The sequence below is a fragment of the Somniosus microcephalus genome, chromosome 1 (assembly GCF_052327205.1).
Source record: "Somniosus microcephalus isolate GS21.2 chromosome 1, FLI_Smic_1.0, whole genome shotgun sequence".
Taxonomy (NCBI): Eukaryota; Metazoa; Chordata; class Chondrichthyes; order Squaliformes; family Somniosidae; genus Somniosus; species Somniosus microcephalus.
Window position 1 is genome coordinate 211,324,411 of NC_140987.1, and position 16,096 is coordinate 211,340,506.

General features: G+C 45.2%; 1 protein-coding gene across 8 annotated transcripts in view; it reads right to left on the minus strand.

Moving 5' to 3' along the window:
* Positions 1 to 16,096, minus strand: part of ssbp2b (single stranded DNA binding protein 2b) — a 623,147-nt gene that overhangs the window by 438,074 nt on the left and 168,977 nt on the right. For all 8 annotated transcript variants that reach the window (XM_085989458.1, XM_085989445.1, XM_085989451.1 and 5 more), the window contains one exon: positions 9,893 to 9,977. In XM_085989458.1, coding sequence (XP_085845584.1) covers positions 9,893 to 9,977 — 85 coding nt within the window. The remainder of the gene's footprint in view (positions 1 to 9,892; positions 9,978 to 16,096) is intronic.

Genomic DNA, 16,096 nt, shown 5'->3' on the forward strand with positions numbered 1-16,096 from the left:
TAAATCTACTGCAGCTACACAGCAGAATACTAACCATTAGTTAACAATCTATGATGATTAGCATTTCCAGGGACAGGTAAAACATTTTTTTTAACTGTTTCAAAAACACTAACAAATATATTTTTAAAAAATCAACCTGCAAGAATTTCTATTGGCTCTCTTACAAACGAAACAGTTGATGTTTTGGAACCTATTAACTTATCTGGAGTAGTATCAAATCTAAATTACAACACAATGCACTGCATATGTTATAACTATATTCTGTGGGTTGATAATTTGTAAACATTAATACAAGGGAATCTTGGGAAGTGGGACATCATAATTTCTGTCTATAGCATATAATTAGATGCATTACCTACTATTAAATAAAACAATGCACTGTGAATGCGTTTGAATCTTTATAACTGGGCAGCGAAGGAAAAAACATATTAATGTATTTTCATTCAAAATATTTAAGCTATCTTTAGAAGGTTTTCTCAAAGTACGTTTTCTTTTGTAGCAAGTTTTTCAGCATGACAAGTAACAAATTGCTAAACTCTGTCCTAAGGCAGGCTTCACTTGTCAAACAAAAAGTAATGGAACTAATTATGGTATCCCAGGTATAATTTGAAGCTTTAGCATTCTGTTTACTAAAATAGCTGATGTGATTTATTTATTTCATATATAAATAAATACTATTTGGGGAAAAATCAGAGAGATGGGGGTCACATAGACATAAAAGGCATATGTAATATTTTTGTAGGAATTACAACTTTCCCATAAGTATTCAAATATATTTTGGTGCCATCAAACGCGCCAGCTGGCTGGGAGTGCTTGTTGATGATACTAGGGGGGGAATTTTTCAGGGGGTCAGCGGGTGCGTTTAATGGCGGATCGGGTGGGAAAAAAATGTTTTGACAGCAGGTAGGGAACCCGCTGTCAACCCGCCACCACGCTAGTTTCCCAGATGTCGGGTCTGTCATCACTGAACATTTCTTACCATTTACTACAATACTACAATAAAATTATTTTTAACTATGAACTTAACCCTGGCTTTACCTGCATTTTCATTCACTCTTCAGAAGATTACAATATAGATAGAGATGATGCAACTATTTACCCTAACCCACAGAATCAACAGATACCTCCATCATAATAGAAGCCAATTGTTTCTTAAATGAGTGCAGCCATTTTGCCTCTATTACCATACCAGGAAATCCACTTCACTTGTTGATTAATCTTTATGGTAAATTCAGCAACCACTGTACTCACTGTGGGGAAATGCACACGAAATGAAGGCTGGTCAAAGAATCGGTGCTACAGTATTGTGCCTCTATCTGTAATCCGCACTCCTTTTTGAAAGTGACTCCCTGCTGAGAATTTACCTTTTTATGTGAAGAACTTCCTGATAAGCGTCCTAAATATATCTTTTGCTAATTTAACCAGGTGGCAAATACAATTTAATGTGGATAAGAGTGAGATAATACATTTTGGGAGAATAAAACAAAGAATAGAAGTATATGCTTAATGGAAAGACACTGAAAGGTGTGGGTGAAGAGACCTGCGGGTTCAAATACATCATTCCCTGAAATGGAGTATGCAGGTAGATAAAGCTGCATTAAAGCCAATAGAATTTTGTGTTTTATAAATAGGGACAAAGTGCAAAAGTAAAGTAATGATGAAATTATAAAAAATATTAGTTAGGCCATAGTTACAGTACTATATGTTGTTATGGGTTCCCCATTATAGGGAGAACATTAAAGCCATAGAAAATGTTTAGCATTGATTCACAGGATGATTCTGCTGATGGGAAATTATAGTTATGAGGAGAGACTTGAGATATAATTTCACTAGAACAGGGAAGGCTAGGAAGAAATTTAATAGAGGTTTTTACAATTCTGACAAGTTTTGATAGAGTGAATAGGGACAGATTGTTTCCTCTAGTTCGGGAGTCAGTTATGAAGGGTTACTTCCAGCTAGAGGATCACAAGTTTGATTGCATGTCGTGAAAAGTCATTGGGTCAGGGAAGAAGAGAACACAGAATACAGTCTGAAGGCCACAGAATGGCAATCAAGGTAAATCGTGCTTGACTAATCTACTGGGATTTTTTGAGGATGTAACTGGTAAAATAGATAAGGGAGAACCAGTGGATGTGGCGTATTTGGACTTTCAAAAGGCTTTCGATAAGGTCCCGCATAAGAGATTAACGTGTAAAGTTAAGGCACAAGGGATTGGGGGCAAAGTATTTAAGGCTGTAGAGAGGGCTTTAAACTAACTAGTGGGGGGGAGGTTCCTAGAGAGCAAATAATAAAAATGACAACAGAGAAGGTCATAGAATTAGGTAGCAGTGGGGAAATTAAAAACCAGAGCATGTCAGGAAGGGGCAGAAGGTATGGAGTAAAAGGTAAAGTAATAAAAAGGGCAAAAGCAGGAACTGGGTGTCACAAAACATATTTGAAAGTTCTCTATCTGAATGCACGTAGCATTCGTAACAAAATAGACGAGTTAATGGCACAAATAACTACATATGGGTATGATCTTGTGGCCATTACAGAAACATGGCTGCAGGGTGACAATGCCTGGGAATTAAACATAACAGGTTATTTAACGATCAGGAAGGACAGGCAGGAAGGAAGGGGAGGTGGGGTGGCTATGTTAATAAAGTAAGGAATCACTGTAATACAGAGAAATGATATTGGGTCAAAAGATCAGGATAATGAAACAGTTTGGGTGGAGGTAAGGAATAATAAGGGGAAAAAACACTAGTGGGCGCAGTCTATAGGCCTCCGAACAGTTGCAACTCTGTTAGACGGAGTATCAATCAGGAAATAGTTGAGGCTTGTAATAAGGGAACATCTATAATTATGGGGGATTTTAACTATCATATTAATTGGACAAATCAAATTGGGCAGGGCTGCCTTGAGGATGAGTTCATTGAGTGTATTAGGGATGGGTTTCTTGAGCAGTATGTAACTGAACCGACCAGGGGGCAAGCAACCTTAGATCTGGTCCTGTGTAATGAGACAGGATTAATTAAAAATGTCCTAGTAAAGGATCCCCTTGGAATGAGTGACCATAACATGGTTGAATTCCATATTCAATTAGAGGGTGAGAAGGTTGGATCTCAAACAAGCGTGCTAAGCTTGAATAAAGGAGACTATGAAGGTATGAGAGTGGAATTGAGTAGAGTGGATTGGGAAAATAGATTAAAGGGTAAGACGATACATGATCAGTGGTGTACATTTAAGGAATTATTTTACAACTTCCAAAAAAAATATATTCCACTGAGAAGAAAAGGGTGTAAAAGAAAAGACAGCCATCCGTGGCTAAGTAAAGAAATTAAGGATAGTATTCGACTAAAAACAAGGGCATATAAGGTAGCCAAATCTAGTGGGAGGATAGAGGATTGGGAAAACTTTAAAAGACAGCAAAAAATAACAAAAAGATTGATTAAGAAAGGGAAGATAGGTTATGAAAGTAAATTAGCAAAAAATATAAAAACAGATAGTAAGAGTTTTTATAGTTATATAAAAAGAAAAAGGGTGGCTAAAGTAAATGTTGGTCCCTTAGAGGATGAGACCGGGAAATTAATGGTGGGAAGTATGGAGATGGCAAAAACACTGAATGAATATTTTGTATCAGTCTTTACAGTAGAAGACACTAAGAATATCCCAACACTGGACAAACAGGGGGCTAAAGGGGGGGAGGAGCTAAACACGATCAAAATCACGAAGGAAGTGGTACTCGGTAAAATAATGGGACTCAAGGCGGATAAATCACCTGGACCGGATGGCTTACATCCTAGGGTCTTGAGGGAAGTGGCGGTAGGGATTGTGGATGCATTGGTAATAATTTTCCAAAACTCCCTGGACTCGGCAAAGGTCCCGGCAGACTGGAAAACTGCTAATGTAACACCCTTATTTAAAAAGGGCAGTAGACAGAAGGCTGGAAACTATAGACCGGTTAGCCTAACATCTGTGGTAGGTAAAATTTTGGAGTCCATTATTAAGGAGACAGTAACAGGACATTTGGATAATCATAATTTAATAGGACAAAGTCAGCATGGTTTTATGAAGGGGAAGTCATGTTTGACAAATTTGCTGGAGTTCTTTGAGGAAGTAACATATAGGGTGGATAAAGGGGAACCAGTGGACGTAGTGTATTTAGACTTCCAAAAGGCATTTGACAAGGTGCCACACAAAAGATTATTGCTTAAGATAAAAAATCACAGGATTGGGGGTAATATTCTGGCATGGATAGAGGATTGGCTATCTAACAGAAGGCAGAGAGTTGGGATAAATGGTTCATTCTCAGACTGGCAATCAGTAACTAGTGGTGTTCCGCAGGGGTCAGTGCTGGGTCCCCAACTCTTTACAATCTATATTAACGATTTGGAGGAGGGGACCAAGTGTAACATATCAAAGTTTGCAGATGATACTAAGATGGGGGGGAAAGTAGTGAGTGAGGAGGACATAAAAAACCTGCAAGGGGACATAGACAGGCTAAGTAAGTGGGCAGAGATTTGGCAGATGGAATACAATACTGGAAAGTGTGAGGTTATGCACTTTGGCAGGAAAAATCGTAGAGCAAGTTATTATCTTAATGGCAAGAAACTGGAAAGTACTGAAGTACAACGGGATCTGGGGGTCCTGGTGCACGAAACTCAAAAGGTTAGTATGCAGGTGCAGCAAGTGATTAAGAAGGCCAATGGAATGTTGGCTTTCATTGCTAGGGGGATAGAATATAAAAATGGGAGGTATTGCTTCAGTTGTACAAGGTATTGGTGAGACCGCACCTGGAATACTACGTACAGTTTTGGTGTCCATACTTAAGAAAAGACATACTTGCTCTCGAGTCAGTACAAAGAAGGTTCACTCGGTTAATCCCGGGGATGAGGGGATGGACATATGAGGAGAGGTTGAGTAGATTGGGACTCTACTCATTGGAGTTCAGAAGAATGAGAGGCGATCTTATTGAAACATGTAAGATTGTGAAGGGGTTGGATCGGGTGGATGCGGGGAGGATGTTCCCAATGATGGGTGAAACTAGAACTAGGGGGCATAGTCTTAGAATAAGGGGCTGCTCTTTCAAAACTGAGATGAGGAGGAACTACTTCACTCAGAGGGTGGTAGGTCCATGGAATATGTTGCCCCAAAAAGCTGTAGAAGCTGCATCATTACATAAATTTAAAACAGAAATAGACAGTTTCCTAGAAGTAAAGGGAATTAAGGGTTACGGGGAGCGGGCAGGAATTTGGACATGAGTCTAGGTTCGGATCGGTCATGGCCCTGTGGGTAGCGGAGCGGGCCCAGGGGCCGTGTAGCCTGATCCTGCTCCTATTTCGTGTGTCTAATTCTGTTAGATTCAGGAGATGGTTCTGTGATAGTAGATTGGCGGTTAGGATCAGATCAGCCATGATCTTATTGAATGGTGGAGCAGGCTCGAGGGGCCGATTGGCCTACTCCTGCTCCTATTTCTTATGTTCTTATTGACTTGGATAGAGAACTGGTTGGCAGACAGAAAGCAAAGAGCTGGAATAAACGGCTCTTTTTCCGAGTGGCAGGCAGTGACTAGCGGGGTACCGCAGGGATCGGTCCTTGGACCCCAGCTATTCACAATATATATTAATGATGATCTGGACAAGGGAACTAGATGTAATATCTCCAAGTTTGCACAAGACACAAAGCTGGGTGGGCGTGTGTGCTGTGAGGAGGATGCTGAGAAACTCCAGTGTGATTTGGACAGGCTGGGTGATTGGGCAGAAGCATGGCAGATGCAAAATAACGTGGATAAATGCGAGGTTATCCACTTTGGTGTCAAAAACAAGAAGGCAGATTATTATCTGAATGGAAATAGATTGGGAGAAGGGGAAGTGCAACGAGACCTGGGTGTCCTTATGCACCAGTTGCTGAAGGTAAGCATGCAGGTGCAGCAGGTGGTTAAGAAGGCAAATTGTATGTTGGCCTTCGTAGCGAGAGGGTTTGAGTACAGGAACAAGGATGTGTTGCTGCAGTTGTACAGGGCCTTGGTGAGACCACATCTTGAGTATTGTGTGCAGTTTTGGTCGCCTTATCTGAGGAAGGATGTTCTGGCCATGGAAGGAGTGCAGCGAAGATTCACCAGGCTGATACCTGGGATGGCAGGAATGACGTATGAGGAGAGATTGGGTCGATTGGGCTTGTACTCGCTGGGGTTTAGAAGAATGAGAGGGGATCTCATTGAAACTTATAAAATTCTGACAGGACTGGACAGACTAGATGCAGGAAGGATGTTCCCGATGGTCGGGGAGTCCAGAACCAGGGGTCACAGTCTAAGGATAAGGGGTAAGCCATTTAGGACAGAGATGAGGAGGAATTTCTTCACCCAGAGAGTGGTGAACCTGTGGAATTCTCTATCACAGAAGGCAGTAGAGGCCAATTCATTAAATCTATTCAAGAAGGAGTTGGATATATTTCTTAAGGCTAAAGGGATCAAGGGATATGGGGAGAAAGCAGGGACAGGGTACTGAATTTGGATGATCAGCCATGATCGCATTGAATGGCGGAGCAGGCTCAAGGGGCCGAATGGCCTACTCCTGCTCCTATCTTCTATGTTTCTATGTTTCTAGTAGCTATGGAAAAGTCTGCTGATCAAACAAGAAAATTAGTTGATGGGGGACATTGAGCAAAGACCTAGAGGAAAGTCAAGAATTGTCCAAGTACTTTATGAGAAGGTGCGCCATCCATAGTTCCAGTTCATGATCTTATGATACTAAAATGTGTTACAGCATGAAAAGAATATCAATGATCTGTGCTGGCTTATTTCTGAAAGCCATTTTTTAAAACCCTAATCGAGAGAGGAGAAGGGAAAAAACACATGGCAAATATGTGCATTCCAAAATGGCAGCAGCTTTTTAAAACTGATTTTCAGGTCACATACCACAGAATTCAGAACTTTCAAATTTCTCAGCACCACAACAAATCTATCAGAAGTCAAATTTCAATGGTGCACACTTCAGACCTCAAAGCCTCCTCACAAATGAAAACAACCAGAAGTCACAGAACAAAAAGCAGGATGAATTTATACAACAATCAAAAGGAATAAACTAGAGATATTGTCTCAATGTTTAATTTTGAGCTTCCAAAATAAAATATCCTATTTGAGTTCCAAAGCTAAAATGAATTCCAAATTCCACTATATGTAAAATAAATATAAAACTGAACGCACACTTGTAGAATGCAATCTACTACAACAACTGGGCAATGCAGAGCAACACTTTAAAACTCTGATTCTGAACTTTCATCGGCGCTGCAATACTACAATGTACTCAGATACTTGAAACAAAGTAACACGCATGCAGTATCAGTAGACCTGTTAATTTGAGAAAAGATGGTGTGTTCACAGCAAGCATAAGCAACTCAGAAAAAGGCATAAAAATGCAACGCAAATCAAGACATAATTGAAAAATTGTACCAGATTGAACAACTCAGCTTACATATTAAAAAGGACTAATAATTCATTATTGTCCATTGCTAAACTAGATTTCAGTTTGCTTAGCTAACTAAAAGCAGATCAAAGCAAAAGCAGCATTTGGAGTATTTAATTATCACATCTATTAAATAACACATCCACTTCTAATCCTTGTACTATATAAATAAACCAAAATGACAGAAAAACAAAGTGAAATTAGCATCAACCACAGCTATCTTGTGCAATTTGTACATTACAGGATATAGCATAAATGTAAAGCCTGAATCAATATTTACTTACGGATTGCACACACCTCAAGCAAGAGGTGAAAATACCTCACCTTATCAATGGATGAAGATGAAAATTTTAGCTGAAAAATGTTCTGGTTTGCTTGAAACTAAAACTGTTCCAGGTTTCTTCTGGTTTACATTTGAAACTAAAATACTCCTAATTTTACTTCTACAAGTTACAATAATTCTACATTTCCCATATTGTCTAATTCTTGAACATTACTGATATCACAATAAAAAATGCCAAATACTAACTGCTGTTTTGAATACCCACAATATGTATAGACGTCAACCCACCTCCACACTGAATTCAGTAACTGACACAACTGTGTTACAGTGTTTCACAATGCTAAGTCCCCAGAAAATAAAGTCATTATGTTGGCCCATAATTTGCGGTCAGCGGCGAAGCAAAGGCGTTCGCCGCTGGCCCCGGAGCAAGCTTCCCACAAAGATCTCGCAATCATTGTGGTGAGAAGTTCGGCTTTATCTGACGTGCAATTGAAATCAACACAAGTTAATGGGGAATTCTTAACGCGAGATGCTGTGTCGTTACCAAGCTGCCTAAGCGGCCAATCAAAATGCAGAATTCTCAGACAGTGAACCAAGAAGTGAGCAAGCTCATTTGATTCTAACTTTTTTTAAATGTTAGAGAGAGCAAAACAAATATTGGGGCTTTCACATGGAGAAAAGGCAAACCTAAAATAAAGATGGACAAACTTTTAAAAGTAAAAAAAAAAATTTAAGTTTGTTAAAAATTATTTTTTTTGTATTAAAATGGATAAATTTGACACTCCACAAAATTTAAATAAGTTTTTCAGGGCCATAACATTTGTTTAGCAGTCAATACGCTGTTAAAATCCCAGTTACATCTAATCCAAACGTGTCTACCTTTTACTGGGGTATTTAACAGCGGTATCACCACGGAAGAGCCAAAGTTTTCGTCAGTTTCCCTGATTTGACAGATTACACTGATTGCCAGCTCTGTGTGTGTGGGTGGGGGGGGGGGTCGGGCTGCCACAGCGCAGCCAGTGTCAGAGCAGTGAATGACTGACTGCAACTTCAGGATTTCCGCATTAGAAAGCTGTTCGTTCGCTGTTATTATCCACTGCAAATTCCAGGCTGTTGTCTTAATTTTTTTTTAAACTTGCAAAAATCAGTTAATTTATTGTACAAATAAGGTACACAATCGAACTCAGTGGTTTACCAAAAAATGAATCACTAAGTCAAGCCTATATATTTCACTTACCTGCATTTTATTTTTCAGTAAGCCACCATGATCAATTACATATCCACCAACTGTTTTAAAAGGCATACTTTAAGTATAGCATTTAGTGGTACTTTATCAAAAGCTTTGAATTAACTGATGGTACTGGTTCACAGAAACAAAATTGAACCAGCTGTGAACCAAGTAACCAAAGACTCACAATCGCAGCATTGTCAGACACTTACTTGATTTTCCTATCGGTGTTACTTCAACGTAGGTAGTAACCCCCATTTATTTTAAATGAGTTACCACAAGCGTTAAAGCAACACCTTTAGATAAGAAAATCTAAACTTTAAATTTTCCAAGCTCAAATGATGTATAATTCTGAGGAACTCTGATGGATAAAGCACTTCAAAGGCTTGTGGGTCGGGGGGAGGGTAGGGAAAAGAGAGGGGAGAGGGAAAAATAAAATTGAAAGAGTCAGCCAATCCATTTATTTGGTTTGTAATTGCACATCCTGTGAATCCACCTCAAAGCAAAATTGGTTGTAGTCATGGAGATGCTTGTAGTTCTGGTCATCCTGCAGTTCCAAACATGCTTGGGGGAGGTGCAGAAAGGGAAGTTACAATGTGGGAAGATGACCAGGGCTTCACATCAGAGGATGAAGAAAGTCAGGAAACATTGCAAGTAAAAAATATCTTATTTTGACCAGTGTTTACAATTAGTTCTTCCTTCTGCAACACATCTGAAATTATAATTGCAACTCAGAACCTTGTTACGGTCCACATGAGACCTCCAGTGAGCTGGCAAACCCATTTTGCACACTTGTCTCTGACAACTTTGCTAAACTAAGATTTGACCAAGATTACGGTGTTGAGGCAATAGGTTCAAACCACTGAACTTCAGGTCTGTGAAATGAGAATGGAATCATCATTGCTGAAGGGCCCTCAGATTTGATGTATGACTTACATAATCGTGAAAGGCTTTTGCTTCACTTGAATGTTCACAAGTTTCTCTTCTTTCAGGTGCCGCACAGTAGAGGTCCCAAAATACGCTGTAAGAAATAAACTTTTATTAATAATACTCCACATCACTTTAAAAACATCACTTTTACAATGTTCTCCAAAATGTAGAGATCATGTAAACAAGTTAGTGATAAAATGATTTCATTTAAAATATTACAGTTTCATCTTTCTTTTGAGCAAATGAAAAGTATCAAAAGTTCATACAATTTATTCAAATGTATCTGTAAAAGACAATGGCCTAGAAATTCAGTATAGCCACTTTTGGGGCGGTAAAGTCGGGCGGCCGCTAAAGTTTGCGCCCGGCGCAAAGTCGAGCCCCCTTCGCCGATATTCAGTTGCATCGCCCTAAGAGGTTGCTGCTGCGCTAAAACAGGCGATGCACGACTATCATTAGGCGCTAAGCCGGCAGCCCGGGGCGCTAACACCGGAAGTTGGGCACAGGGCAGGTGCGGCGAGCTGCTGATTGCCGGCAGGCACTCTGGCTCCGGTGAGCTCTTAAAGGGGGAGGGTGGATTTGTTTTTTTGACAGGCCGAGACTAGTGTATTTGTGTTTTTGGGGAGGGCTTCTCTCCATCACTTTGTTGTTGTTCCTCCTCCTCCTCCTCCTCCCAAAGAAGGAGTGTTGCAAAACGGCTGCCTTTTCTACTGCAGGAGTGCCCTTTAATTTGCGCTCCCCGCGGCCCGCCTCGGCTGTGTACCGTTCCACTTCACAGTCGTTCGGGCCGCCAGGCACACAATGGGGCGGCGCGAGTGAAGTTCCGGTTCCGGGTACACAAAGGGCGTTGCACGACGAAATGACGTCATGATCTGTGTGCGCAGATGAGCGCGCGCAATGACTTTGCGCCGGCGCTAAATGTCTACTGAAGTTGGGGCGAGGCGCAGATCGCGCTGCGCCCGGGCGCTAAGCGCCTAGCGCTCGAGATCTACTCCTCCTAAGGCGCTAACGGCTGGCGCAGCCAACTGAATTTCTAGGCCAATCAGTTTTAAGACCATGAAAATCATTACATTTTATTTACACTGGTTTGCTGCCAAACAAATCTAATGAATACTACTTATAAAACAGCAGGGAAAGACAAAGGGGGTGAAATTGGGTATAGCCCCGCTTGGGGCGCTAGAATTGGCGGTGCGCAAAATCTATCGCCAGGCGCAACTTATCGCCACCTCGAGCAATATTGGGTTGCATCGCCCCTAAAGGTGATTGCGGCGTAAAATCAGGCGCTGCGCGGGACTCCTAAGGCGCTAACCTGGTGGCGCTACTCAATATCTGGGCGGGCGGGCGCAGCGCAGGTGCTGTCAATAATCGATGACCACGAGACATGCTGGCGCCGGCCAGCTCTTAAAGGGGCGGGTCATTTAGGATCAGCAGCCACACTCATCGCCCTGTAGGCCTCAAAATCGGCGCTGTTCATTCTGTGGCATTACAAACTTTGACCAGATGGAGAGGGTGAGGCAGAGAGCGGAGCGCTTTACCGATGGGGCATTGGATGCTTTGGTTGGCGCAGTGGAGCGCCGGTGAGCAGTGCCGTACCCTGACAATGGCAGGAGGCCTCATCAGAACGAGTACCGCAGAGCTTGGAGGGAAGTTTCGCAAATAGTCAAATCCAGCAGCGTGGCGCCCAGGACTCCTGTGCAATGCAGGAAGAAGTTCAACAATCTCACTCGGGTCGTTAGGGTGAGTGGCTTTTTGGCAATCTTCTTCATCCCTCCATCTGCACCTGACTTTATGGCCAGAGGGTGCGCAATGCCCCAATGGCCATCTGTCAGCCAGCACCCATGTCCCTTTCTGGGAACACACACGCACATTCAACTCAGGGCATACTGTAAGGGCTGTTCCACCATGGGGGGCATGAGATGACCACTCAGGGCATACTGTAAGGGCTGTTCCACCATGGGGGGCATGAGATGACCACTCAGGGCATACTGTAAGGGCTGTTCCACCATGGGGGGGCATGAGATGACAACTCAGGGCATACTGTAAGGGCTGTTCCACCATGGGGGGCATGAGATGACAACTCAGGGCAGCATGTTTCATCACTTCCTGTCCTTTCTCCTGCAGGCCAAGCTGGCCAGGAACCGGAGGGAACAGATTCGTACCGGAGGAGGCCCTCCTCAGCTGCAGACACTGACGGACCTGGAGGAAACAGTCCACCAGATTGTTGGAGGCCGGATGAGTGGTCCTGTCACACTGGAGTTGCCGACCCCATTGTGCACAGCGGTGGTAAGGTCATCACCTTTTTGAACTGCCTCCTTCCACTTATTCCCCCCACCAGCATGCTTTTTCACTCTGGACCCATGTCAGAGCACTGCAGCACTCTTGCATCCCTTGCTGCCACCCTGTCCTTTCGCTAAAGCTACTCTTCAACCTCCCTGCTTTCAGATGCTGCATCACCAGCTCGGGAGCCGGGCCATCAAGCTGCCAGGGACCTGACTCCGGAGGCGATGAGCAGGAGGAAGCCGAACCATCCATACCACCCTCAGGCGAGCCAGCCCATCTGCAGACTGGGGATAGTGCTTCCCTGGAGGGGAGCGGGGGGGGATGGCTCTGAGGAGGAACCAGTTGCAGGAACCAGCGGGCTCCAGCAACGCAAGGGGGGTAGGGAAGCTCGGGAGCTGTCTCCCCGGAGGGCGAGTCAGGCCACGGTGACTGCTGCACAGAGCACAGAAGAGGTGCGTTCCCTCACAGAAATGAGCACCCAGGCTCGGCTCAGGCACACTGAGCTGATGGCTGCAGTGGCAAGGATGCCTGAATCCATCGAGACACTGGCAAGGAGTATGCAAGACTTCGGGGCAGCACAGATGAGGAGTGTACAAGACTTCGGGGCAGCACAGGAAAGGAGTGCCCAGGGCTTCGGGACAGCACAGGAAAGGAGTGCCCAGGGCTTCGGTACATCACTGGAAAGGACTGTCCAGGGCTTCAGTACATCACTGGAAAGGACTGTCCAGGGCTTGACCGAAGCACTGGAAAGGACTGTCCAGGGCTTCACCGAAGCACTGGCACCTGCCAATCAAGTGCTGAGTGCTGCCACGCAGTCACTCGCTGGCCTCATGCAGAGGCAGATTGAGGCCACGCAAGCACTGACTGCTGCCACCCTCGATGGATCAGGCAGGATTACCCGTGGCCCTTGCAGCACCACAGCAGGCCAGCAATCTGTGGACCAGCCGATTGGTTCGCATGCTGCGGTGCTACCCCGTCAGAGTGCCAGTGTGTCGGTCGACCACGGAGCAGGTGTCCGCTCTCAGGATGTCAGCATTCCTGATGCCACCGCTGGCACGTCTCCACTGCAGCTGCCATCACCTGCAGGACAGACTGCTTCCACCCATGCCCAGTTGGAGCAGTCAGCATCCGGGCCCTCCAAGCCCAGAGTCCGTCCAGGCCGTCCCTCAGGCGCATCTGCGCTTTCGGACAGTCAGCAGGCGTCCCCCAGCCTTCATGCAGCCACTGGGGTCCCATTACGGAGGAGCTGCAGGGAGGGAAGGGGCCGTTCTCGCAAGAGAAGTAGATCACCATCAAAGGGGAAAGAGTAGAAGGTGCTGCTGAGACGTCTTATTTCTAGAAATCAAGGCCGTGGATGCTGGTCTGAATGTTAGTAATGTTTTGGATAGTCTCCTGGGTGTGCGAGCCACTTGGTCTGAATGTTAGTAATGTTTTGGATAGTCTCCCGGGTGTGCGAGGCACTTGGTCTGAATGTTAGTAATGTTTTGGATAGTCTCCCGGGTGTGCGAGCAACTTGGTCTGAATGTTAGTAAAGTTTTGGATAGTCTCCCAGGTGTGCGAGTCACTTATGTGTTAGTTTGTTAGTTAAGCTTTCTGGTGCCGTTGCTTTGTCATGTTGGAAGGAAGCACATTTTTTAAAATAAACAAATTATTTTATTGACATTGGCCATGTCTGCTATTTACATTCATACTGGCCTTCATAGGCTTTGGGTTATCCGAATGGTTCCATTCCTGGTCTTCGATTGGCACCAAGCATTCCGTGAGAGGGGCCTAGAACCGACTCCTTATCAGCCTCTGACAGACGGCCCTTCCAGTTTCTGGGACCCTCCCGTCTTGGTCCTCCTCCTCCTCCTGCTCCTCCTCCTGCTCCTCCTCCTGCTCCTCTGCTGGTCCTTCAATGTCTGCTGGCATTGGCTGGGTGCGCAGGGTAGCGAGGTTATGGAGCATGCAGCAGACAACGACGAAGTGGGAGACTCTCTCTGGTGAGTACTGCAAGGCACCTCCCAAATGGTCCAAACAGAGGAACCGCTGCTTCAGCACGCCGATTGTGTGCTCCACAATGTTGCTTGTCGCCTGATGGCTGATGTTGTAGTGCTCCTCTGCAGGGGTGCTGGGTGAACAGAGCGGGGTCATCAGCCATGGGCACAGAGGATAGCCCTTGTCACCGAGAAGCCAGCCTTCTGGGTGAGCCGGGGCCTCGAAAAGGTCTGCTACTGAAGTCTGGCGCAGGATGAATGCGTCGTGGCTGCTGCCTGGGAACTGAGCATTGACCGCGAGGATCAGCTGCCGGTGGTCGCAGACCAGCTGCACATTCAAGGAGTGGAACCCCTTGCGATTGCGGAAGTCCTCAGGATTCAAAACAGGCGCCCGCAAAGCCACGTGCGTGCAGTCAATGGCGCCCTGCACCATGGGAAAGTCCGCTATTGCCGCGAAGCCCTCTGCGCACTCCCGCTGCTTCTCCGGTGTCACAGTGAAAGAGATGTACTGCCGCCGCCTTTTAAACAGGGCATCTGTTACTTGCTGGATGCAGCTATGCACTGCAAACTGGGAGATGTTGGCAATGTCCCCAGTTGCTGCCTGAAAGGAGCCGGTCACATAGAAATTCAGTGCTACTGTAATCTTGACAGCCACCGACAGAGAGGTCCTGCACCTTATCTGTGGCTGAAGATCTGCCTGAAGCAGGTGGCACAGCTCAGTCACCACCTCCTTTCTGAATCGCAGCCTCCTAAGACACTGCTCCTCCGACATGTTGAGGTAACAGAACTGCTGCCTGAATACCCTGGCAGCATAAGGTCTGGTGTGGCGATGTCTGTTGGCCCTCCTCCGTCTGGCCATTCCTGGCCCTCTCTCCCTCCGTCTCTGTGCCCTTTCCAGATGGTCGAGCAGCAGGACGTTCCCCTCCAAAGCAGCCCCCATAATAATAGGTAACAAGAAATTATACAGGGTCTAAAGGCTCACCAGCAGCAGGGTGATGATCTGAAGGCTGAAGGTCCTCTGGCAGCACTGGGTCACTAGTTATATGGCTCTCAGAGTGCAACTCTGCAACTCTGTGAAAATCTCAAAGAAGTTGTGCTCCCAAAATGGCTGCCGCTTTTATACCAGTGCAGTCCCCTTTAAAGAGCGCCCCCCTAAGCCCGAGAACGACTGGGGAACGTTCCAGTAAGCTGTCCTTATTAGCGCCAGGCGGAACGAAGGGGCGCACCACTGACTTTCCGGTCCAGGGCGCCAAAAAGGCGTTGCACACTGAAATGATGTCATGATCTGCCTGCGCCCGCAAGCGGGTGCTAAGATTTAACGCCGGCGCTAAAACCCACTCAATATGGCAAGAGGCGCTGGGTTCACTGTGCCCGGCCGAAAATTGGCTAACGCCCCTGTGATTAAATATTTCCATTCATCACTGCCTGTGACTGAGATCGGTTTCAGTGTCATTTCCCTTCCCCCAGACCTCATTGTATTGTGTACTGGAATGTGCTGTATTGTATACTGGAATGTGCTGGAATGTGCTGTGTGTAGGGCTCCGCCCATACCTGGCCCCGTTTGTAAGCTAGCTTCAGTCAAGCCCCAGTCTCCAGAAGGACGACATCTCTCTCACTTACGTGTTTCGTTCTAAGTTAATAAAAGCCTTGTTTTGTTCTGCTACCTTCGAGTCTCGGAATTATTGAGGCACATCAATTTTATTAACTTATTTTTCAACACTATGGATCAACTCCTGAAACCCGAACGTTTGGATTTGGATCAACATGCTCCGGACGCATCAGCACGCTTCGGACACTGGTTTGAGTGTATGGAATTCTTCCTGGACAATTCCGCAGCCGTCAAAGACGCTACGGACGCTGCAAGGATGAGACTCGGAATTCTGCGGAATTGGGTAAGCCACCGGGTTTACCCCCTCATCCAAGACGCCGAGACGTACCTGGCCGCCTGCGACATCTT